Source organism: Phascolarctos cinereus, unplaced genomic scaffold (genome assembly GCF_003287225.1).
Source record: "Phascolarctos cinereus isolate Bilbo 61053 unplaced genomic scaffold, phaCin_HiC Scaffold_726;HRSCAF=1367, whole genome shotgun sequence".
NCBI lineage: Eukaryota > Metazoa > Chordata > Mammalia > Diprotodontia > Phascolarctidae > Phascolarctos > Phascolarctos cinereus.
The window spans coordinates 158,002,134-158,026,028 of NW_027556098.1; the positions used below are offsets into that span (position 1 = coordinate 158,002,134).

At 36.6% G+C, this 23,895-nt stretch overlaps 1 protein-coding gene across 1 annotated transcript in view; it reads left to right on the forward strand.

Moving 5' to 3' along the window:
• Positions 1 to 23,895, forward strand: part of THSD7B (thrombospondin type 1 domain containing 7B) — a 1,079,744-nt gene that overhangs the window by 568,220 nt on the left and 487,629 nt on the right. The window contains 3 exon segments of the mRNA XM_021009415.2: positions 7,012 to 7,203; positions 9,794 to 10,028; positions 20,517 to 20,632. Of these exon segments, the coding sequence (XP_020865074.1) occupies positions 7,012 to 7,203; positions 9,794 to 10,028; positions 20,517 to 20,632 (543 nt within the window).

A 23,895-nucleotide genomic window follows, 5' to 3' on the forward strand; every position in this document is an offset into this window, starting at 1 on the left:
TATAAAGCCAGAATTTCAGTGTAACCCAGCCTGTGAGGTAGTAATGATTGATTTGCTTATGCAAAGCTCAGAGCAGAGATTCCCCATGTATGTGTAACTTGTGTCTCAGAACCCCTAGTTCTAGGTTTTACATGAACTGAGTTTAATCTCACAAGGTTTCTCTGGGAATATGAGAATACAATTGGTGTCTAGATCTCTACAGATGTGAGAGAAAAAAAAAAGCCCTAACTCCTGAGTCAACAAGTAACTGTACCCGGAGCTAGTGGAGAGTCAAGTCCTCTCTCTGTTCAAACCTTCAGAGTCTAACCAGGGGTGTCAAACTCAAATAGAAATGACCCCTGCTGGCCACATATCAACTTAGAAAACCACAAATTAACACTATCTATGTTGTGCTCTATTTTTATTTATTTTGTTAAACATTTGTCAATTCTGCCACACTTTGAAGTTTTGCTGGGTGCATGTTGCCAGCCTGGTGAGTTTGACACATCTGATGTACATAATCCATAGTTGTAAGGAAGGCAAGGTCCCTGTTTTCTTTTCCATATTATGGCCCAGTTCTTTAATGTTCTTTCTGCTCTGGGTACAAGGACATATTTCTCTTCTCTGCAAGAGGTTGGGTGCAGGAACTTGGTCTTGACTTGGAACTATGAGCTATCTAGGAAATTCTCTCCTCTCTCCAAGAGCTGTCTATGAACTTTTTCCACTGCACCAGCTTTCTCTCTAATCACCTGCCAGTTTAGAGATACATGGATCTGCTGCCTAATAACTAATGTATGCTTTAGTATTGCCTTTATGTACCTGTTATCTTAAGGCCTGAGAAGTACTGCTCTTGCCTCCTATGCTCTATCAACTCTGCAGCTAACAGGTTTTAACATTTCTTTTTCCCGAGCTGACATCTCTGGAGCTAAGACTTTCTCCAAGGGGCCTCACAGATATTCAGTCTTCAGCCCTGAAAATCTAGGCCTATTAGATGAGTGTACTCAACTCAGCTGGCTCTTATATCTAACTTCACCAAAGCTTTCCTATCCCTTTTGTAGGATGAAGTCCAAGGGTACAATTCTGATCTTCAGTTACTATGACTCAATAAATCAACCTTAATGTAATATTAATGGGAATATGCATACCTCGCATGGGGAGATGTCTACAAAGACCTCATTCTTTAACATTTTCACCTTAAGCAGATTACTTGTTCATACCTCATCAATGTGATATTTTCAGTCATCTCAATGAAATGTTGTGCTGTGTATTGGGAAATGTCCTCAGAGCTGCTTTTAGTGATGCCTTCTCCACATAACATGTATAATATATCTAGGTTTCTTTTCTTAGCTTGGGATCCATCAACTTGATTTTTTAAAATGTTTTTGATAACTGTATTATAACATTTTTTCCTTTGTAATCCAATGCATTTTATGTTAAGCTTTAAAAACATTATTCTGAGAAGGGGTGCATAGACTTCATCAGAGTATGAAAACATCCATGACCCCCCTGAAGTTTAAGAACCCCTATTTTTAAGAACCCTGATTTTTAAGAACCCTTATTTTTAAGATAATATAGTCTGACTCTTTTTGTACTGCTTACTCATGATCCCAGCCAATTACTTGAGTTTTAAACTCTTTGTTAAGGTAAAAGTCTGCTTCCAATGTGGAGAATGTACTGTCCCAAGCTTTGCGGATTTGTACAGCTGTTTTCAGAGATACTTGTAGGGACCTATAAATTTTCAGTTATTCCAAGGTGGTATGATAAGGGGCAAGGTGTTTTATTCCTTTCCTGGCCGGTGCTCTGGTCTATTAGTGACCACAAGCACTCCTTTGGGTCCTGGAACTGTGAGGAGGGTTTCTTCTTCACAGCCACTACAAGCTCCACCACCCAGAGCTCCTCATCACCCCAGGACCACCCCTCAGAACTGTGACCCAGATCCAAGCACAGGAAAAGCAAGAGATTCCTGCCTCAGCACTGGCAAAGAGATCCTTGCAATCCCTCCCTGATCAGCCACTGGATTCTCCCTCAGTCTGTGGGCTGGAAGCTCAGGAGGCAGCTGCCTCGCCAGGGCCACGCTCTTAGGGAATTGTAGCTGAGACCCCTGCTTCTCTCTCAGCAAGGCAGAAACAGACTTTTCCCACTGACCTAAGTTGTCTTTGGTGTTCATGGTTGAGAGGTCTGGAAACCTCCACAGCTGCCTGCAATTCAGTCTTGTGAGACCTTCTCCAGGTTTGCTCCGGCCCTGCCTCACTGCACTCCTCTACCAGCCCAGCACGATAGACCTTTCTGATCAATCATCCAGGTTGTCTTGGGCTGGAAATTTGTTTCATTCTGTCTTTTTGTGGGTTCTGCTGCTTTAAAATTTGTTTAGAGCTATTTTTTTATAGGTATTTGAAGGGGTTTGTGGGAGACCTCAAGCAAGCAAGTCGCTGCTTTCACTCCACCATCTTGGCTCTGACCCTGAACCCTTATTTTTAAGAACCCCTATTTTAGATGATTCTCTTGTTATCCTCTTGCTTGTACCACTTGTTGTCTCCTGTTATGACCATTAAAGTAGTATCCTTAAAGATAGCCTGGTTTATATGTCCAAGTTTCTACATTAGTGTGGACAAACCGTTAAAGCATTGGTAAAGCTTTTGACATTTAATTACATAGAAGAAATAGGTGTATCCGTTGAGAGGCAGTTTAAATAATGTTTTAAAAATTAGAATCTAGCAAATGATGTGAATTTCCAAGGCACTCGCTTATAGTATGATAGGGGAAAATATTTGTTAAATTTAGATCTAATGAAACGTGAAGGATTTCAAAATTCTTGAGTATAAAAATACATCAAAACCCAGAAATAAGGCTGTTTGTGGTTTATCCCAAATGTACTTTTGAATTACAATCCATTCAATTCCCAGAGATCATATAGCTAGAGCTAGACAGGATCTTAAAATCTGTCTAGCTTAATTCTCTCATTCTGCAGATGATGAAAATGAGTCCCAGCAAGATTAAGTAACTTGCTTATCGTCACATGTATGATAAGTGGTAGAGGCAGGATTTGAACCTGAGCCCTCTGACTTCAGAACCAGTGTTTTTTTGTTTTCTCCTGTACCATACTGACTTTTTATAAACTACTTACTATTTGGCAAGCACAGTATTAGGTACCAGGGATACAAAAATAAGTGAAATGCTCCTTGTAATTAACTTAAATTCCATTATGGAAAATAATATGCAAAAAAGATGATAGTGTAACATTTATATAGCTGTTTGCAGTTTGCAAAGCACTTTACCTATGTTAACTCAATATTGTGCATATAAATGAAGTGTGAGGAAAGGATGAACATGAGGGAACATTGGCTTTTGAGTAGGAAGTTAAAGTAAACTGACCCTTTTTAATCTACAGGTGCTCCGTCCTTCCATAAGCCTTCTTCAGTGATCCAGTGGTTACTTTGTGTCACTTAAATATAGCTTATGCTTTCCTGCTTCCTGCTGTTCTCCTTTCTGCCTGAAAATTACCAAAATGAAATGTCACCAAAATCTCCATCCCTGTATGGATCCTTATATATAAACATGAAAAGCCACATTTTATGTTCTCTCTCTCTCTCTCTCTCTCTCTCTCTCTCTCTCTCTCTCTCTTGTTTCTAGACCCAGATTTGATTTGAATTTCATGAGACTAGGAAGTCTGTCTTTGAATTTTCCATAGTTCCTCACACATAGTAGTAGCCCAAGAGTTTCATCATTCATCCAGTCATAATACTTTAAATATTCATAACCATTTTATCAATGTAATTGTTCCCTCTACCACTGGAGAGGTTATCTCCTCCCTTAATGAAGTGATCTTTACAAGTTTTGGTCACATAATTTAATAGCGAGAATAACGATATCTGGTATCTGAGTTGCCAAAGCAAACTTGAGTTGGCTCTTGTTTAATTGGTAATAAAGGCAGTGATATGTATAAGTCATGGATATAAATCAGGAGTGTTATTAGAGTATGACCAGTGGCTTATACAGATTTTGGTTGGAAGCAAATTATTATGACAGCCAGTTTCAACATTCTCACTGAAACATATTCCATATTCTAGAGCCATAACTAGCAATAATTTCACCTAGAGCAGGTGGCAATAGGGACTCACCTGGAGTGTAGACCTAGAGTGTATAGACCTTGGGACATTGCAAAGCTTCTTCCCTGGTAAGAAGTAAGGCCACTGGAGGGAAGAAACCTGACTGAGACAGAGCTAGAAAGGTGCGGAAGTACACCTAGTAGACGTAAGCTCCCACCATAGTTACAGCTCTGTTCCATGCCGAATCTCCCCAATTATATGATATAGACTTCCAGAACTAAAATAAACCTTAGGCTTTAATTTTAGAAATATACACACCGAAATCTAGAGATGTTAAATTCAATTCAAGAAATACTTGAGATGCTTATTATGTGTCAGCCATAGTGAGGGATATAAAAATCAACGTGACATAGATAGATCATTATTAAATACTAACTCTGTGCCAGGCACAGTACTAAGTACTGAGTATACAAATATGATCAAACAAGGCACTCCCTCCCCTCAAGGAGCTTATATTCTAATAGAAGAAAACAATATGTAGAGGTGAGCTAGAAAGTAGATAAAATTAAGGAAAAGAGCACCCACCCACCAGGAAAAATCTAGAGTTGAGGAGAAGGCTGAAGAGGGAGTTCAGGTGTGAGATACATCATAAACCTTTTTGAGGGAAAAGCCTGCATCTTATTTCTTCTTTGTATCTTCAGCCTCTAACATAGTGACTTAAAAGAAGTACTTGGGTAATGTTCTTATCAAGGATCAAAAGCACTTGTCTAAAGTCACACAGCTGGTTAGTGCAACAGCTGGGACTAGAAGTATTGAGTTGACTCCTGGTTCTTTCTGACTAACGAATGTCCTCAGTCCCACATAACTAAACAGAAATGAACAATTTTCCTGGGCCACCCTGGTTGTGGGTGGTATAGCATTATTTGCAGGCCTGCATGTTTGTTTTTCTTTTTCTGTGTGAATTCCACATCCTGATATAATAGAAACACATCCCAAGTATAAAGTGAGAAGAAAAAAATGCTTTGAAAATGGTCTTGTAGCTTGATTATCTGCTAGCATCTCTATTACTTCTCATAATATGCTTGAAAAGTTTTATTTGTACCTCAAGGGCAATGAGCCTGGCCTCATTTAGAAATATGAATGTAGATATTACCACTGCACTATCATCTACCTAAGACAGGCTCACTAGCTGTCAACTTATTTTATTTACTTCCTCAAAAAAGAAAAAAAGAAAAAAGGGACATATCTATCTCCCCAGTTATTTTTTTTTTTATGTGTTTGAGAATACCTGTGACAGAGAACATTCCCATCAGTGTAAAGTCAGAACGGAAAAGCTGTTTTTCTGTGATGGTTGTTGTATATTTCTTTCCTGGGTCTCAAGTCATATTAAATGGTCATTCTTCATGTTCTTACTATGTATTCTTTTGAGGATACTGTGAACCTAGTTTATAGTTTCAGTAGATGATGGGATGTATTTGACCTCAATCTATTAATGAATCACATGGAATATAGTTCTTGCATTCTAATAGCTAACATCATGATCCAGTGTTCCACAAGGTGTTTGTATATCTATTTATCTTATCTATCTTCATAATCATCATCATTTATCATCAACTTATCTCTCATCTGTTTATCTATCACCTATCATCATTTATTATCTATCTTTTATCTGTCTCTCTAAATAGAGCTTCTTAACTTTTTCTGTGTGTCAAGGTAGTCTGATGAAGCCTTTTCCAGGATAATGTTTTAAAAATGCATAAAATAAAATACATTAGATTCCAAATAAAACCAATTATATTGAGGTTTAATTACCAAATATTTTAAAAGTTCATAGACACAAGGTTAAGAACCCCTAATTGATCTATTCATCTAACTATCATCTATCTGTCTATCTATCTTTTTAGCTGGGCATTTTAAATCTTTTTTTAAATAAATAAAATGCATAAGATTAAAAATAAGTACAATTATATTGAAATACAATTACCATTTTTTAAAGTTCATGGACATCAGGCTGAGAACCCCTGAAAGATCAATCTGCTTTTCTTTTTGAAGTAATGGTTTAGAAAATATACCCACGCTAGTTTCAGTTATCCTTAAAAATGATATGTGGATTTCAAATTTCCACAAGTAACATATTGTCGTTGAAGGACCTCAGAAGATGATGTTATATTATTGGATTTGTGAATTATTATTTTGCATTATGTCACTGGACTGGTAAAGTGCTCAGATATTCTTTCTTAATATTTTGAATACCTTTCTTCCATACTTTGGAATGAATAAGTAGTAGTAGTGGTGTGGCTATTTTTCATTGAGTTGTTTAAAGCTGAAACAGAAAGTTCATTGGTACATTCATATGATTTTGACAAGTTCATTTGAAATGCTATATAACTTTAATCATAGTTACATTTCCATATTTTCATGTTATTGCAAATTCAGAAAGTAAAAATAATAAGCATGATATAAGCATCGGCCTATGTGAGAATCTTGTTCAGGGTGGCCACAATATTACAAGTAAATTATATGTGGAGAAATGTCTCTGGAAATTCTACAATTGGAGCCAGAAATGCAGGATGAGCAGAAATCATGCTTTTCGGACTGGTGACCAACCATGATTTCTTGTTCTTCTGGGAAATATATGTTGTAGATGTAATACCCCATCCCAGATAGGTTTTGTCCATCACTTACTATATGCCACATTCAAAATATTCTGGGAAGAAATTGGCTTTGCCTCTGAAAAGGAGAAGCAATGAAGATTGTAGTGTTGTCTATTGGTTTCTAAATATTAAGTGATTTCATGTCACATTTTCACAACACAAGTGCTTGAACAGTGCTGAAGGTATTGGTTTTTGCATTTCACAGGCTTTGGTACTGTGGGATAAATATTGGTTGAGTTGAACAGGGCAAACTTAGGGAAGAAAGACTCCCTCTCTATGATCTTATCTCAGCTTTTCCCTTAGGTGACTTTTCTTGGTCTGGTTGTTTGCAGGAGAAGAAGTATCGGGCAATCTCTGTCTGGCGCCTCCTCCTCCAGAACGGATGGCTTGTGAAATACCCTGCCGAATGGACTGTGTGGTTAGTGAGTGGGCAGAGTGGTCAGCCTGTTCCCAGTCCTGCTCTAATAAAAACACAGAGGGGAAGCAGACAAGGACCAGAACTATACTAGCATTGGCAGGAGATGGTACGTAATGGTAGGGATTTCAAAAGAGGATTAAGTGTTCATTAAGAAGAAAAAAAAATGGTTGAGCAATGCATTTGATGTCAAGTTACCCATGCCTTTGAAATTGCAATCAAAATTTAGCATTACATCTTAGTAGAGTGTTGTTTTGTTTTGTTTTCTTATTCTAGTCTGAGTAAGAGGGAATACAGAAAACATCGAAAACAAGGTGAAAATTTGTTTGCAGGTTTAATAGATATGTATCTAGCCATAGCTCTTAAAGTCTTGCCACCTGTTTTAATTGGGACATCTGTAGGGAAGAATACTGTAGAGCTGGGATTTAACAAGGCATCCATCTGCATCATGCCTCAGGCACTTGCTAACTGATCCAAAGTGCTTACTTGCCTTGAAAAGCATCAATTTCCTCATCTGTAAAATGGGGATGATATACCATCAACCTAATAAGGTTTCTATGAGGATCATATGACATGTTAAGTACTTTGTGAAATTAAAGTTCTATATAAATGTCATGTACTTTTAATTGTATTTTCTTTTTAGGGGAGATAAAAGTTAGCCACCGTGCCCAAGAGGTAAAACATTTTAATGGAATTGTGATATGCTCATAAGCTGTGTGACCTTGGATACGTTAATTAATCCTCAGGCCTCAGTTTTGTTATCTGTAAGATAATGTTGAACATTTTTATCCCAGTTATTTATTTTAAAGTCATGTTATGAAGCAAAAATTAGATGATGGCTATAAAAATGATATTGAAGAAGTTAAAATGTAAAAATAAGCATTGTTTTAATAAATTAAAGGAACTCAGTGTGTCCTTCACACAAGTTCAATCTGATATAGGGCTTGAGGGACTTCTTCCTGCCCAGGACCCAATGTTCCTATTATTTATAGCCATGGACTTCATCCCCAGATAAATTCTACTTCCTTCTTTCATGTGCTTCTCTGCCATTCCTGCCCACGGCTTAGTTGGAAACAGCAGGGTAGTTTGACTACTTGCTGGGAGAAACTCCTTTTTAAACAAGGATCTGTTCTTTGATCCTGAGAAATAGTTCTGGGGTCAGGATAAATGAAGATTGAGTGTTCTTAAAGTACATTTGTTTCCTCCTTGTACTTGTGTTTTGTATTTCTGGAGGGGGGAAAGTTGTAGTATTTAATGGGGAAAAAATAAAGAGAATAACAAGCCAAGGTCACAAATCTTCCTGAGCTTTCAGTCCACTAAATAAAACATTATAGTGCGTAATAGGGGGAGAAGATCAATACCTTTAGATAAATACCACTTTTTACATGGATATAAAAAAAAAGCAAAAGAAAAGTCAGTGAAAGTCCAATGAAATTTGATTGTCTGAGATGCCCAGGAGTGTAAGAAGGTGAATCTGTCTGGTCTCTTTGCCAGTGGATAGTACATTGTCAGGTATTATTTTGTGGTTGAAGGTTGGGCACTTGAAGACAAATTTCTAGTGGACACTTTTTGGACTTTGAAATTGCAGTTTTAGGGCTCCGATGGACCTGGGGAACTTTAAAATCTCTGGGCAAAGAGAATTTTTTTCTCTTTTTCTTTGAGGAAGGGAAACAATTGATCTCTTAAATTCATTTAATTTTCATTTGGCCATATTATAAATTTTTGCAATTTCAGTTACCTTTGTTATTATCTTTAATCACTCTCCGTGTATACTGGAGAGGTATATTTAAGGTTCATAAGATCAAAGAATCCCAGCTGGACAGTATCTTGGACTATGTCTAGTTCTTTTGCTCTCATTTTACAGATTAGAAAACTGAGGCTTTACGTATCTGATTAAGTGAATTTGCCCACAGTCACACAGGTGGCAGAGCTGGAAACTGAACCCAAGTCAAGTTGAATGAAGTAAAAAGCTTTCCCTATTATTACCTTGTAGCATATTCCTTGTGCTTATCCCATTATGGTTGATCATTTACATATTGAATTGGTCTATGAGTAAAGCAATATGGTACAGTAAAAGAGGGAATCAGAGGGAATAAACATTTATTAAAGGCCTACTATTTGATAGGGAATTTATAAATTTTATCTCATTTGATCCTCATAACAACCCTGGGAGGTAGGTGCTATTATTATGTGTAGATGAAGAAACTTTAGAGGTTAAAATGACTTGCCCAGGATCACATAGCTAACAAGTATGTGAGGTTAGATATGAAGTCACATCTTCCTAACTCCTCAAAGCTACTGTGCCATCTGAGAGTTAGATTTGGAATGAGGACTTAGACTTGAATCTCAGCTCTGCCTGTGACCTGGGACCTGTGTCCTTTCCCTAAGCCACTTTACTTATCTAGTCCTTAGTTTTTTCATCTAAAAAACTGAGGAATGACAAGTTAACCTCTAACATCCCTTGTAGCCTTAAATTTATAATACTACTAGCTTCTATGAGAGGTAAAACCTCATTTTTATCAATTTGTTTCTAGTAAGAAAAGAAACATTGCCTTAAAATAACTTACATTTCACAAATTCAGAGACCCTCTCCTTGCTTTACATAATGGGACTTTATTCCCAAGGCTACCCTGCTCTCACAGATTAAAAAAAATATATATAGAAGTTCAATCATCCTTTCTTCCTTTTTCCTCGTACAGGTGGAAAACCATGTCCTCCTCTTCAGGCCCTACAAGAATATCGTTTGTGCAATGATCACTCTTGTACACATTTCTATTGGGAGACATCGCCTTGGGGTCCCTGCTCTGAAGATGCCCTCGTAACGACCCTTAATGCAACCAGTACATGGAGTGGAGAAGCCACCTGTGGCGTGGGCATTCAGACCCGCAAGGTTTTCTGTATGAAAAGTCACGTGGGACAAGCCATGATTAAAAGGTATCATTAACACATTAGTTTCTTCTAGCCTATGTTATACTTTTGAACAGTAATATCAACAGGCATTCGTTAAATTCCTAAATGTTTTGCTAACATAATATTTTATTTACTCTTTAACATTGCTCAGGAAATTTGGGTATAGCAATGAATAATAACATCAATATCCTTAAAGAGATGACTATAATTAGACTATTTAATTACATGATCAAGTTCATCAGGAACCTCTATGACTGTTGAATATCTCTGTGATGTCTTACAGTTAACTGCTCTCTTAAATGATATAATAGCTTAAAGGTAAAGGCTGATATTTGAAAGAAGAATACCATATTTTTGATGCAACGAGCCCTCAGCAAATATTTATTGTCACCTAAAATTTACATGTTACTGTGTAAGGCACTCACTGAAAATATAAATGGAAAAACAAACCAGTCTCTGCCGTCAAGAAGCTTCCATTTTATTGAGTGCTCTTCAAAGTCTAGAAGTTACCCTGATTCTCAAGGGGCATAGGATAAATCTTACCACTCAGTAAAAGCCTATAGGATATTATATTTAGAACTTGAAGCAACCTCAGAGACTACTGAATTTTACCTTCTCATTAAACAGATGGTATTGTGTGTTAAATTTAACAAAAAGGTAAACTCTGGCAATTCTTCAAGCAAGATAACAGTTTACTAATAGGCTACCAAACCTAGTTTAAAAGGACCGGTCAATGGAACTGCCTCTAGCCAAAGACCCCAAATTTAATATGCAATTCATTTTTATAAGCCTAGAACAAAGAACAGAACAAAAATCGTATAACTGACCAGCATCACAGGGGTGAAAGATCATGACTGGTTACATTAAAGAAAGTGGGCATAGCATACACATGGGTTGAAGATCTCCACTCTCTATCTCTGTGGAAGGCTTTTGTGAATTTTATGGCCCAGCTGTAAATATACTGAAAGGACAAGCCAACCAAGTTCAAGACTTTATTTGGAGGAGTGTTAAATGAAATCTCTTCTAAGGGCAGCTCACTCAGGTATCTGCCCCGTGGTTCAGTATTCTCAGACATGCAGTCTGTTTAGTTGGAAATATTCAGTGACATTTTTAAAAATTTTGTTTTCGTCCTTATTGTTCTTACTTTGGTCCTCATCAGACTCCAATCCAATTGTAGGCAATCCAAGTTGTGTAAGCCTGGTTCTTGTCTCACTTCCCAAACAGCAGTAGAAGAAAGGATTTTCATTCAAGTATTGAGTGATTTTTAGGATTGCACTGATGCATTCTGGAACCTCAGGATGCCTGACTGCCTCTCTCCCCCCAAACTGCGTAGTTGGTATATGGCTGGAAGTCCATCTGCAGTGGATTTCCTTTCCCTGATGTTACATCTTTCCCAGGCTCCATAGAGGTTATCTCTTCCTTCATATCAATTGCAAGTGTCAATTTAAAAGTCTGTCCTTTTTGTGTTAGAACCACATCTGGGTTCTCTAAAGGAAATTATCCTTGCCTGCTCTCAAAGGCCTTTAAAAGATAAATGTTGTAATTGGGCTGACTGAAGTTCATTCTCCATTACTGCTTTCCTATTTGCAACAAAAAGCCTGCTTGTCAGGGTCATCATTGTTTTGCAAGTCCAACGGTTGAGGGGAGCTTACTTACTCCCTTTCCCAGCCTCACCAAAAGACTTAGGATATAGAGGAATGACAAGGTGGATAGCAATTTCTTTTACTTACTTGAGGTGATTAGATATACTGGAAATGTAGTGTGAAATAGTGGATAGAGTCTTGGCTTTGGGTTTAAATCTCACTTAGAAGATCTGTGACCCTGGGCAAGTCATTTAACCCCTTTGTTCCTCAGTTTCCTTATGTGAAAAATGAGATTGAACTCATTTGCTGCTACAGTACCTTCTAGCTCTAAATCTATGATCCTAAGATCCATATTCAGGCTACTTTGGCAGGTAAGCTGAGGGGTAGAAAAGTAAATTATAGTATTATCTATGTATAGATGATAATTGAATACATGGACCTGGTAAAACATTACAAGGGTTCATAAAAAAAGCAGTCTGCAAATATATGTGCTACTTTTCATAAGAGAGGAACTGCAGCCTTGATAATGTTCATCATTATGACCTAATTTTTCAGTTGCTAAGAAAAAAACATTCATGAAGCATAAATATAATGTACAGATAAAAATAAAAAAAGCTTGGTGTAGGAATATGCCATAATAAAATGCTGTGAACTGTAATTCTTCATAGTGACAGAGAAATTTAGCATTACTGATGTCTGATCTTTTCTACTCATATAAAATGTTTCACTGCCAATAAACTATAGGGAAAAATACAATTTGATTTGAATATAATCTCTTAGTTATTTTCTTTATGAAGCTATGTTAAGAATGATGTTTACACCCACAGGCTAAATTATCCTCCTGGTTTCAAAAACTGTATTTGAAGAAGAAAAATGAACCACAAAAAACCAAAATTAACTGCCCGGTACTTTTTACACAATTTTTTTTTAATTTAAAGTTTACAATTTTAAGTTCAAAATTATATGAACATATATTTCCACACCAATATTTTTATGACTTTCCTGAATTTGTGACACAAAAAATAACCTCACACAATTTAAAAACATTTCCCAAATTAATACATATTCAGTTTAAATGAGAAGCAGCGTGGAACAATTGAATAGAATGCCAGTTTAAAAGCCATAAAAGATCTAGGTTCAAGTCCTGTCTCTGAGGTATACTGATTATGCGACCCCTGGCAAGTCACCTAACTTCCCAGTACCACAGTCAATTCCCAAAGAACCTAAATTGTAGAGTAGGTGTGACCTGCATTGGTAGAGGGAGCTTTCTTACCCAGGAGTTCCATATAGTTGTGAAATCACAATTTGCATCCTTATTCCTATTGGTTTTGATTATTAACATAAGTGAGATTATAATGTATTATTACTGTGTATAACTTCCTTTTCTAATTTAGTGGCTAACACAGGAAAATGAATTGCACAGATGTTTTCCCCAAAATCCACCCCCACCAAAAAATCAAGACATTGCTAATTACTTTTTGCACTGTTAATGAGACTGGAGACTTAACAACCTAGTTTTAGTTATTATTGTATGTCTCCCAACAATCCTGCTAAATATAAGCAGACTGTGTTGACTTCAGTAAAGTTAATTAAAATTCTTGAGGTTAATGAGATTAATTGAGCTAAGAAAATAATGTCTGGTGTCCAGTGATACACTGTATGATTATCAGTTATAGTATGTAACATTTATAGGGCCATTTTCAAAATAGCAATTTTATTACTGCCTCTCAGAGGCTTGGCAGAGGGAAAGGGCCTTCCTTTCTTCCCTCCACTTGTATAGAATGAGGGGAAACACAGAGGGAATAGAGAGAATTGAAGGGAATATTGTGATAGAAGGGGAGCTTACAGTTTGAAATAAAAGTGGAAACTAAGTCTCAGTGGAAGAGATGAGCTAAAAATATTTCTGTTGACTCAAAACACAATGTCAGGTTTCACTGATTCCCATGGTCTTGTTTCCTTGTGTTGGTATTTTGGTATTTTGATTTCATTGCATAGGTGGGAATGTTAGTACTGTATGAGTAATGGAACTGATCATATCAGAAAATGGAAACTGGATAGGGCCCAGCTAAACCAAAAGGAAGATCCTGTTGGGATATTTTTGGTTTTTTGTTTGTTTGGGTTGTTTTTATTTGTCATTGTTGTTTCACCGTTCAATAGTTCCCCTGCCCCACTCCCTCTCAATGGTAATTTTTAAAAAATCTAAAATATGAAACCTCAGTTTTTGCCACAGTTTCTGATAAGGCATTTTTTTTTTGCATTTAACACAAAACAAATAGTCTTTAATGAAATACAGAAATAAATAGCAATCGAAGTGATATACTTAAGTGTTTTTTAAAAGCTGGTAGGTTAAAGCTGTCTAGCATATCATGATGAATATGCTTTCCATAGAAATAAACTATTTCCTGTCTGAATCTTGATTATAGCTACCAAACTGAGAGAAACAGTGGACTATCGTGAATATAGTGTTGCGCTCAGAGACAGAAGAACCTGGGTTCAAATTCTGTCTCTGACATTTCCTAACTGTATGACCCTAGGAAAGATACTTACCCCCATTCTTCCTTATAAGTACAATGAAGATAACACCTAAAATAAGTGTTATTGTAAGGCTTAGATGAGCTAATATATGTATTTTGCAAATTTTATAGTTATTAACTTTAACATGCAGGTTTTATGACATTTAGTTGGCTTAATTCAGCACAGCAATCAAAAAGAATTAAATCACATGTCCAGCAAGAGGATATGGATGTAGATATTTTCAGTGCCAGTCTAGAAGTAAGATTTATCAGAGTGAAATCATTTTCATCTACTTAGTGGACCACTAATCCTGAGCCCTGTGTGAATTAAAGTGTACAGTATACAATGCTAGCAAGAGTCAGGGGTTGCAAATAGATTTACTAACAAAAAGTAAAGGACTGAATCATTACATTTGTCTGTGCACTGAGTAATCAGCCTAATTTTGAAGACGATGGAGAAATCACATAACCATTCTCATGAAGATCTTTATTTTCAGGCTTCAGGTATGCTCAACACTACTCATTTATTCATCTACCACTTCATTCAAAACATATTAAGCACTGGCTATGTCCTAAGCACTCTATCAGTCTCTCTAAAGTTACTAATGCTCTCATAACTGCCACATCAAATGGGATTTTCTAAATCTTCATTCTTTTTAACTTCTTTGAAGCCTTTAACACCGTTGATTACCCTCTTGTCCTTGATACTCTCTTCATGAGGTTTTTGGAGCACTACTCTCTCCTGATATTCCTCCTACCTATCTGAGCACTTTTTCTTGGTCTTCTTTGCTAAATTCTCCTCCAGATCTTACCCTTTAATTGTAATGTCCCAAAGGGTTCTTCTGTCCAGGGCCCTCTTCTCTTTCCCTCTAAACTACTTCACTTGGTGATCACAAAATATCTCATGGTTGTTTGCAATCTCTATGATGATGATTCCCAAATCCACCTGTCCTGCCTTAAACTCTCTGCTGACCTCCAATCTCACATCTCCAACCGATTTTCAGACATCTCAAATAGGACATATAGCACATATCTTAATGCAATGTGTCAAAAACATAATTCGTTACTTCTCATTAAACCCACTCCCCTTCATAAGTTCCTGATTGCTGAGGGTAACACCATCCTCCCAATCCCTAAATGCCATCTCTTACCTCTCATATCCAATCTGTTGCAAAGACCTGTTCAATTCACCTTTGCAATATCTCTCAAATGCTCCCCCTTCTCTTCTCTGATACTGTCACAAGTTGGTGCACACCCTCATCATCTCAAGCCTGGACTATTGAAATAGGTTTCTGGTGTCTCAAGTCTCTCCTCACTTCAATCCACCCTCCATTCAACTGCCAAAGTGATTTCCTAATGTGCAGTTCTGACCGTGCCATTCCACCCCTCTCCCGCAATCCCATTCAGTAAATTCCATTGGCTCCCCATTACCTACATGATCCAATATAAAATCCTCTGTTTTGTGTTCAAATCCCTCCATAACCCAGCCCTTCCTACCTTTCTACTCTTCTTGTACTTTATTCCCCACCATGTACTCTTTGATCTGATGTTACTGTCTTTCTTGCTGTTTCATGAATAAGATACTTCCTCTCTTGGTTCTGGGCATTTTCTCTTGCTCTTCCCCAGGCTTACCATCTTCTTCCTCCTCATCTGTACCCAACTAAATTCTCATTTTTCTATGGGAAGCATTTCTTACCTTCTATTAATTCAAGTACCTTCCTACTATCAATTATTCCTTATCTATCCAAAATATAGCTTGTTCGTACATGGCTGTTGCTTGTTGTCTCTTCCATTAGGTTGGAACTCATAAAGGGCAGAGACTGTCTTTTGCCTCTTCTTGTATCTCTGAATCTTATCATGGTGTCTGGCACATAGCAGGCACTTAATAAATATTTTTGACAGATTTTAGGGAAGGATTTTCTGTAATGTGTTTTGAGTTAAGTGTTTCAGATGAGCCTTGAATAATTGGTAGAATTTCGGTTGTTAGATGTTGGTAGACAGAAAAGGCGCATGCATTTTAAGCATAGAAAATGACATGATGAAAGTTCTAGAAATAAGGAAGTCTATTTGGGCAGGGATGAATTAACTCCAGATTGCCTGGAGCACAGTGAAAGAAAGGAGAATAAAATCAAGGTAGAAAGGACATCTGGATCCATATTGTGGAGAGCTGATAATGCTCCTGAAGAGTTACTGAAAGGTTTTGAGTGGACAATTGACAATATAAGACCTTTTCCCACCAGCTGCATTCCTTGGGCAGGACTCCATCTTGCTCTCAGGATATTCCATCATCTGGATGCTCATCCTCCTGAAAGACTGTATCACCCGGGATACTCACACCTCAGTAGTGCCCTCAGTGCCCTCTGCCCCTCTGACAGGAGGTTTAGAGAGTAAGGAAAAGGATTCCTCCCAAAGCCTCAGTTTAAAGAGGGCTCCCAGGCCAGCCATCTTTTCATTGCTCACCAGCTATACTCATGTTGACTGGATTTGTTCCTGCCCCTGCATTGGGTCCCTTCACACCCCACTCTTTCCTTTTTCTGCACCCTTTTAAGTATCCACTTTCTCCACCGAATTGTAAACTTCCGGAAGGCTGGGGCTGTCTTTCTTTTCCATATGTGTATCCCCAGCACTTGGCACACTATATCTACTGACTGAACTAGGGTAGGGACAATAGTATTGAGGAAAAAAAAGGCACATCTGGCAGGTGTGAGAGACTTTGGGGCAGTAGGAACAATAAGCAAATTATTGGAAGTAGCAGAAGAAAGGACAGAGAAGGCAAGAAGGAAAAAGACAGGAAGAAAATATCAAAATTTACTTTTGAGATTTTTAGCCTCAAAATCATGATACCACCAACAGAAAAGTTAACAGTAATGACAGATTTTGGCAGAGAAGGTGATGGATCCACTTTTGTATGCCAATTAATCAATGACAGGAGAGTCAGGTTGAGGTATGCTGGAGACAGTTATCAAAACCTGAATACTTGTAGAACTTTCCTTATCCCATTGCTGTCACTATGAAGCATTTGTGTACCATACAATTTACAAATGGGGAAATGGGCGTGATGCAAACCATGCTTCTTTCATTTTCAGCTACATACTTGGGTAAAGAGGAAAAAATGTTAAAATAATACCTGTCTACTTGTTACTAGACTTCAGACTATTAAATGAATATTTTCTGTCTTTCCTGCTCTCTTCAATAGAATACAAAAGGCATTTCAATATCCAAAGCTTAAATATTATACTTCTGTATTTTGCTATACCTATGATCTTAGTAATGTGAGTACTGATTTCAGTGGAACAGATCAGAACTTATCCAAGCCTTCTCATGCCATGAGATTCTTTTCATTCCTTATACATTTCCCATAAAGCAGCTATTCAATACACATGAGGCCCTCTTCTAGGTAACCACATGTTATGTGGTTACCAGTATAGTGCTTAGACTGTCCATCTGTCATCCCCTACTCTTACAATGTGACTGGCTCCTTTCCCTTTCCGATCATACATTTCCTGAAAATATCTTTTAGACTGCTTCCAGAGTACAAATCAACATAGTGAAGCCCACTTAGGCCCTATATGCATTGCCCTTCTGCTAACCCTTAATTTTATTTCCTTGGAGCTTGTCACTTTTGATGATTAAATAGTATTATTATTCTCATGAAGATGCTGGTCTCTCCAATATTACATTTATTACATTGATCTACCTAGTAGACAGTCATTTAAAAAAAAAAGTGGGGGAGGTTAACTACAACTGTAGTTAATAACAAGAGGGGAAAATTATTAACTCTAATAACAAAAGGAAAATATTAACTATGACTAGTTAATAAGCAGTCATTAAGTGTACTGGACACTGTGGAGAGATATAAATATAAAAGAGAAAGGTTGTGTTCACAAAGAGGTTATAGTCTAATTGGAGAGCCACTCACAAAATAATAAAATTATAAACCAACGTAGTAAGAATGATATTATATTATACTACATTTCATAATGTCCCTTTAATTAATATTAACAAGAGAACACATAATTATATAGATTGTTAAAAGCTTTTGTATAGTGATGATAATATTGTTATTGCTGAATTAGGTTTGTATGGTTCCAGCTATTTGTAGCTGTATTGGGGCCTTTTGCTCATCATTTGTTGTTGTTGTTATTCAAGTGTTTTCAGATGGTGAAACACTGATCCAGTGTTTTATTTTAAAATACATTATGGAAATACTATATACTGTAAGTTTTCAGTTGTTTTTCAATCATGTCTGACTCTCATGACCCCATTTGGGGTTTTCTTGGCAAAGATACTGGAGTAGTTTGCTATTTTTCTCCAGGTCATTTTACAGATAAGAAAACTGAGGCAAACAGGTGACAATAACTTGCCCAGGTCCCACAGCTAGTACATATCTGGGACCAGATTTGAATCCAGGGGATAAATCTTCTCAACTCTAGGCATGACATTCTATCCACTGCCCCATCTAGCTGCCCTACTGAAATCTATTGAGAAGGTGATGATATGAACACATCACTTTGACTACTATGTTGGGAATGGATTAGAGAGAAAAGAGATTGGAGACAGATAAGGTCAATTAGGTTGTTACACAAGTCCAGGTGAGAGGTAATGAGGACTTAAACTAGGGTGATGGCCAGATAATTAGGTGCAAGATATGTTGTAGAAGTAAAATGAATACAACTTCACTTGATTAAATGCGTGGAGTGAGGAATGATGAGGAGTTAAGAATGACTCTGTGATTTAGAAACTGAGTGCTAGAAAGATGATGCCTTTAATAAAAACATGAAGTTTAGAAAATGGGTGAGTTTAGAATCCCTATTTTCCTACACACCTCTGCTCAAGTATTACCTTCCAACTCTCTTAATTCCTACTATCTGCTCATATTCTCTTCAGTCTCCCCTAAAAAAAAAAATTGCCATGCATTCATTTGTTTATAGGCAACTTTTCCGAATCTCTGTAGATAAGAATTCATTGAGGGCAGATACTTTGATTTTGTTATATCCCTAGTACCTTGCACAGTTTTAATAAATGCTTCTTTTAGTTGTTTGATTAATTTTGATTATATGTTGTTTCTCTCTATTAGACCATAAGCTCCTTGAGGACAAGACCATTTTGTTTCCATCTTTCTATTCCTATTGCCTAGAAAGTTGCCTTACCACATAAGAAGCACTTGCTAAATGTCTTTTAAATCAAATTGAATAGAAATGACTACTTATATGTGAATTGGAGGATATGACCTCTGAGTTCCCTTTTAATTTTGGAAGGTACTCTGATGAATGAGTTGTTATGGTTCATTTTTAACAAAATGCAATGCACTGGCACTATCCATTTTCCCACCATGTGATCTCTAGTCATAGTCACTCTAAAATAATACCTACCAGTTCTTTAAGTAGTCTTGAATATACATTTTTAACTTCCATTTCAAATGCATTCAGATCTTTCAAGTAATTCTCAGCCATTTTGTTTCTAAGCCTATTAATACAGGAAGCGATTAATCTTATTGATAAACTTAGACAACCTGATGGAGTTTTCCTTGGGGTAATAAATGCCATTGATCTAGAGACAATTAGCCTGAAAATTTATACTGTATAGCAATGTATCCAGTAGACTGCTGTTTTAGACACTTTTGTATAAATGCATATTCATTTTCTCTAGAACACTTGTTTTTGAATACTCTTCATACTTTTTTTTAACACACATTAATAACCATTCTAAACACATACTTGTACATAAACAAAACCTATATTGTAATTCCTGGTCAGTATGTCTAGCTTTGTTGATCAGCCTTTTTTTGGTTATCAACATTACAATCCTTGGGTCAATCTTTTTTTTCCCCCTTTTTTCCTTAAGTTTCTTTGTTAATTTCTTACTTTGGAATTTATTGAGATATTTAATTATAGTGCTCAGAGGCTTGTTTGATACTTTTCTATTTTTAAACCATTTTAAATTTAACTTTTACTTGTCTATTTTTTAAAATAATTTTTAATTTAACTTTTAACATGAGGACAATTTGTATGACCTAGACCAACTCATGTAATCTCTTTAGTTCTTAGTTTCTTTGTCTATAAAACAAAAACATTGGACTAGATTAGTGATGTCAAACTCAAATAGAAATGGGATTTACTTAAGCCATAGGTAAGGATCCCCAAGGGCTGCTAATTGACTTAGAAAAATACAAACAAATTTTATCTGTTTCATTGCATTTTAATTTAATTATTTTGTTGATTTGTTAATTTGCTTAATTTAATTATTTTGTTAAGCATTTCTCAATTACATTTTATTTTTGTTCAAGCCATACTCAGGAATTTTGTGGGCCTCATGCTCCTGTGAGCAATGTGTTTGACATCTCTGCACTAGATAATTCTATCCTATGTTAACTATTTCCTTTAGTAGTCATTAATTTGTTCTTTTAATATCCCCAGATGCCCAGACTCCACCCGACCTGAAACAGTGCGTCCTTGTCTCCTCCCATGCAAAAGAGACTGTGTTGTGACACCTTTTAGTGAATGGACTCACTGTCCAACTTCATGCCAACAAGGTAAGAAGAGAATATATATTGAGTTCATCTCATTCTAACCTCCCAGCTCTTTTCTTCTGGCTATTGTTTCCATTGAGGAGTTCCAATAATGAGGAATCATTATTCTTTCCTACCTCAGTGTTATCCTTGTGACTTCCTTCACAAAAGTTAAAAAAAATGGGGGCAGTTAGGTGGTACAGTAGATAAATCACCATCCCCATTGTCAGGAGGACCTGTGTTCATAATCCAGCCTCAGACCAAACATTTGAAACTTACTAGCTGTTTGACCTTGGGCAAGTCACTTAACCCCAATTGCCTAAAAAAAGTGAGTAGGGCATTAAAAGCATACAAATCTTCAATGGCTATACAGAAGTTATAAAAAATATTAATGGCTTTGTTGGGCATTAAGATTAAATTGCTATTCGTAAGTGTTTATCTGTCAGAGAAATAATATTTCATAGAAATCAGAAAATGGTAGAAGTAAAGTATAACTTAAAGATTATCTTGTTTAATACTCTTATTTTACAAATAAAGAAATTGAGACTGGAAGGATGAAGCAATTTGCATAAGAACATGCAACTAATTAATAATGTTTAAAAATAACTCACATTGGTTTAGAGCTTTGATGTTTGTTTATAAAGCATTTTCCTCACAACAACCTTGTGAGGTAGGTAGTGCAAATATATGTTCTTTGGAAGTTTTTTTTTCAAATTGCATATATTCATATATCGTATGTATATTAAATACAATGTATATACATATATATATATGCATAATCACATTTTACATATTAGTAAAATAACTATTAAAATACCACAATATAGGGCTTGATAGTCATCAAGGAACATATCCACTCTGTATGTGTATAAACACACACACATACACACACACACACATACACATACAAACACATGACTTTATTTGATATTCACAGTAGCCTTGTGAATTGATGTATTGATACCTCGATTTCAGCAAAGCATTTCACAATCTCTCAGAATACCCTTATGGAAAAATGGAGATATGGCTAGATGGTTGACTGAGCTGACCCAAAGAGTGGTCATTGACTAACCATACCAAATAGAATAGAAGGCTGTAGTAGAGTACCTAAGGGATCTGCTTCTGTCTCTGTGCTATTTAACATTTTATCAGTGACTTGTATGAAGGCATCAATTACATTTCTGAAATATTCCAAAGTCACAGAACTAGGATGGATAATTAACACGCTGGATAAGGGAGTCAGGACCCAAGATCTGGACAGACCAGAGCAATGGGTCAAATATAAACATATGAATTTTGTTAAAATTCTATCTTCTTCTGGTCTGCCTGACCACCCTCCTCTCCTCCTAGTCTAGTCTAGTCTAGTAAGTTTATAAGTAGTCAGTACAAAGTTATGATAGCAGAAAGTAAGATTGCAAAGGAGAACCTGGAAGTCATGACAGAATGTCCCAAAGACCAAAGGAGCATAATTTGCAAACTGTATCTTATATTAACCAAAATTCAAATCCTAAGAATATGTGCTAAATGAGAGAAAGACATCTAGGCCTTGCTATTAGGGCCTTTTGACCCTATGGTAGGTAAATCTCAGATAAGTTCTAGACATCCACAGTAGGACCAGCAGAACACTCAGTGTTGCTGATCACTTTGAGAAGACGTACATACGTTAACCTAATTTTTTTACTGTCAACTTTAAGATGATTTGGATATGTTAATGAACTAACCCTAAGGTGGCATGGATAAGAGTTAGGCTGTTCCCCACAATAACCCTATAAAAATGAGACCTTGAATTCCTGCCCCCCGAACAATCTTATGTCATCTCCATCTGGGTCCATGTTGCTGAGTGCACCCATTGTTATGTGAGTTACTTTCTGTTCCTCTCCCCCTCTTCACCCTATTCCCCACACTATCTGCCCTCCTCCACCACTCTGTCTTTGTCCCCATACATCTACCTCTATAACGCCTCCATTTTGTGCCCAAATTCTATATTTTTTGTGCTTTTTGTCCCAGCACCCCCTGTGCCTTATTAAACTGTTATTGAAGACTCACTTTCTGCTGCCATTGTGGTCTGTCCCAGTGAGTACCCAAAGAACCAGGCAGGCCTGCCTCATTTCATAACTCCGTGAATTAATGATCAATTCATGGATTTAATTGTCATAAATGGAAAGCTTTATGATGTAATTCAAAAAAGAGAACCAACAATACCACCCACAAAAAAATGATATGAGTAGATAAGTTTCATGAAAAAAGATCTGTGACATTTAGTGGAGTAAAAGTTCAATCATTACCATATTAACAGTATGACATGGCATCCAAAAAGGCTAATGCAACCCTGCCTGAATTAAGAAAGACTTAGTGTCAAGAAAAAAAAAAAAGAGATGATAGTATTGGTGTATTCTGTCCAGGTCAGTCTAGCTCTAGAACGTGGAGATTAGTTTTGGGAGCCATATTGTAGGAAAGACACTGTTAAAATGGAGCATATCAAAGGGAAGGTATCCAGGTGAGGCAGCAATGTGCCATGGAAAGAGCGATAAACTGAAGTTAAGCTGACCTGGGTTCAAATCCTGACTCAGCCATTTACTACCTACATTATCTTGGGCAAGAAGATGCTTAGTCTTTCTCAACCTGTTTCCTTATCTGTAAAATGAAGATGCTGGGGAAAGGAGTGTACATATGAGATGGCTTCTAAGATTCTAGTTCTAAAATTTAAGATCCTGTGATATGGAGCATGGCAAACAAAATGTGGTTCATGAATATAGTGGGATTGTGCTGTAAGAGAGACTTGGACCTGCTGCAAAGTAAAACAAGCAGTGTCAAGAAAACAATACACATACTCAATACAACAATATCACTAAGAATACCAAACAATAAACAATGAATGTTGCAATAGTGTAAATGATAAGATTGGCCTCAATGAAGAGATTGGAAGGAGATATTTTCTCTATCCCTTTGCATCCATGTGTGGGGAGTATTGCGAAGGTTTGCAGATTGTTTTTCAATGTATTGATCATTGTACTGAGGTTCTCTTCTTTTTCCTTAAAAAAAAACCCTTTGTTAAAAGACAGGCTTTTAACCCTTTTTTGTAATGGATCTTTTGGCAGTCTAATGAAGCCTTTCTCAAAATAATATTTTAAATGAATAAAATTAAATACATAGGGTTACAGCAAAAATCAATTATATTGAAATAAAGATTTAATTTTTCCCATACAAATTCAAGGACCCCTGACTCTATCCATGGACTCTTTAGAGGCCCATGGACCCCAAATTAAGAACTCTTTTATAAAGATAGT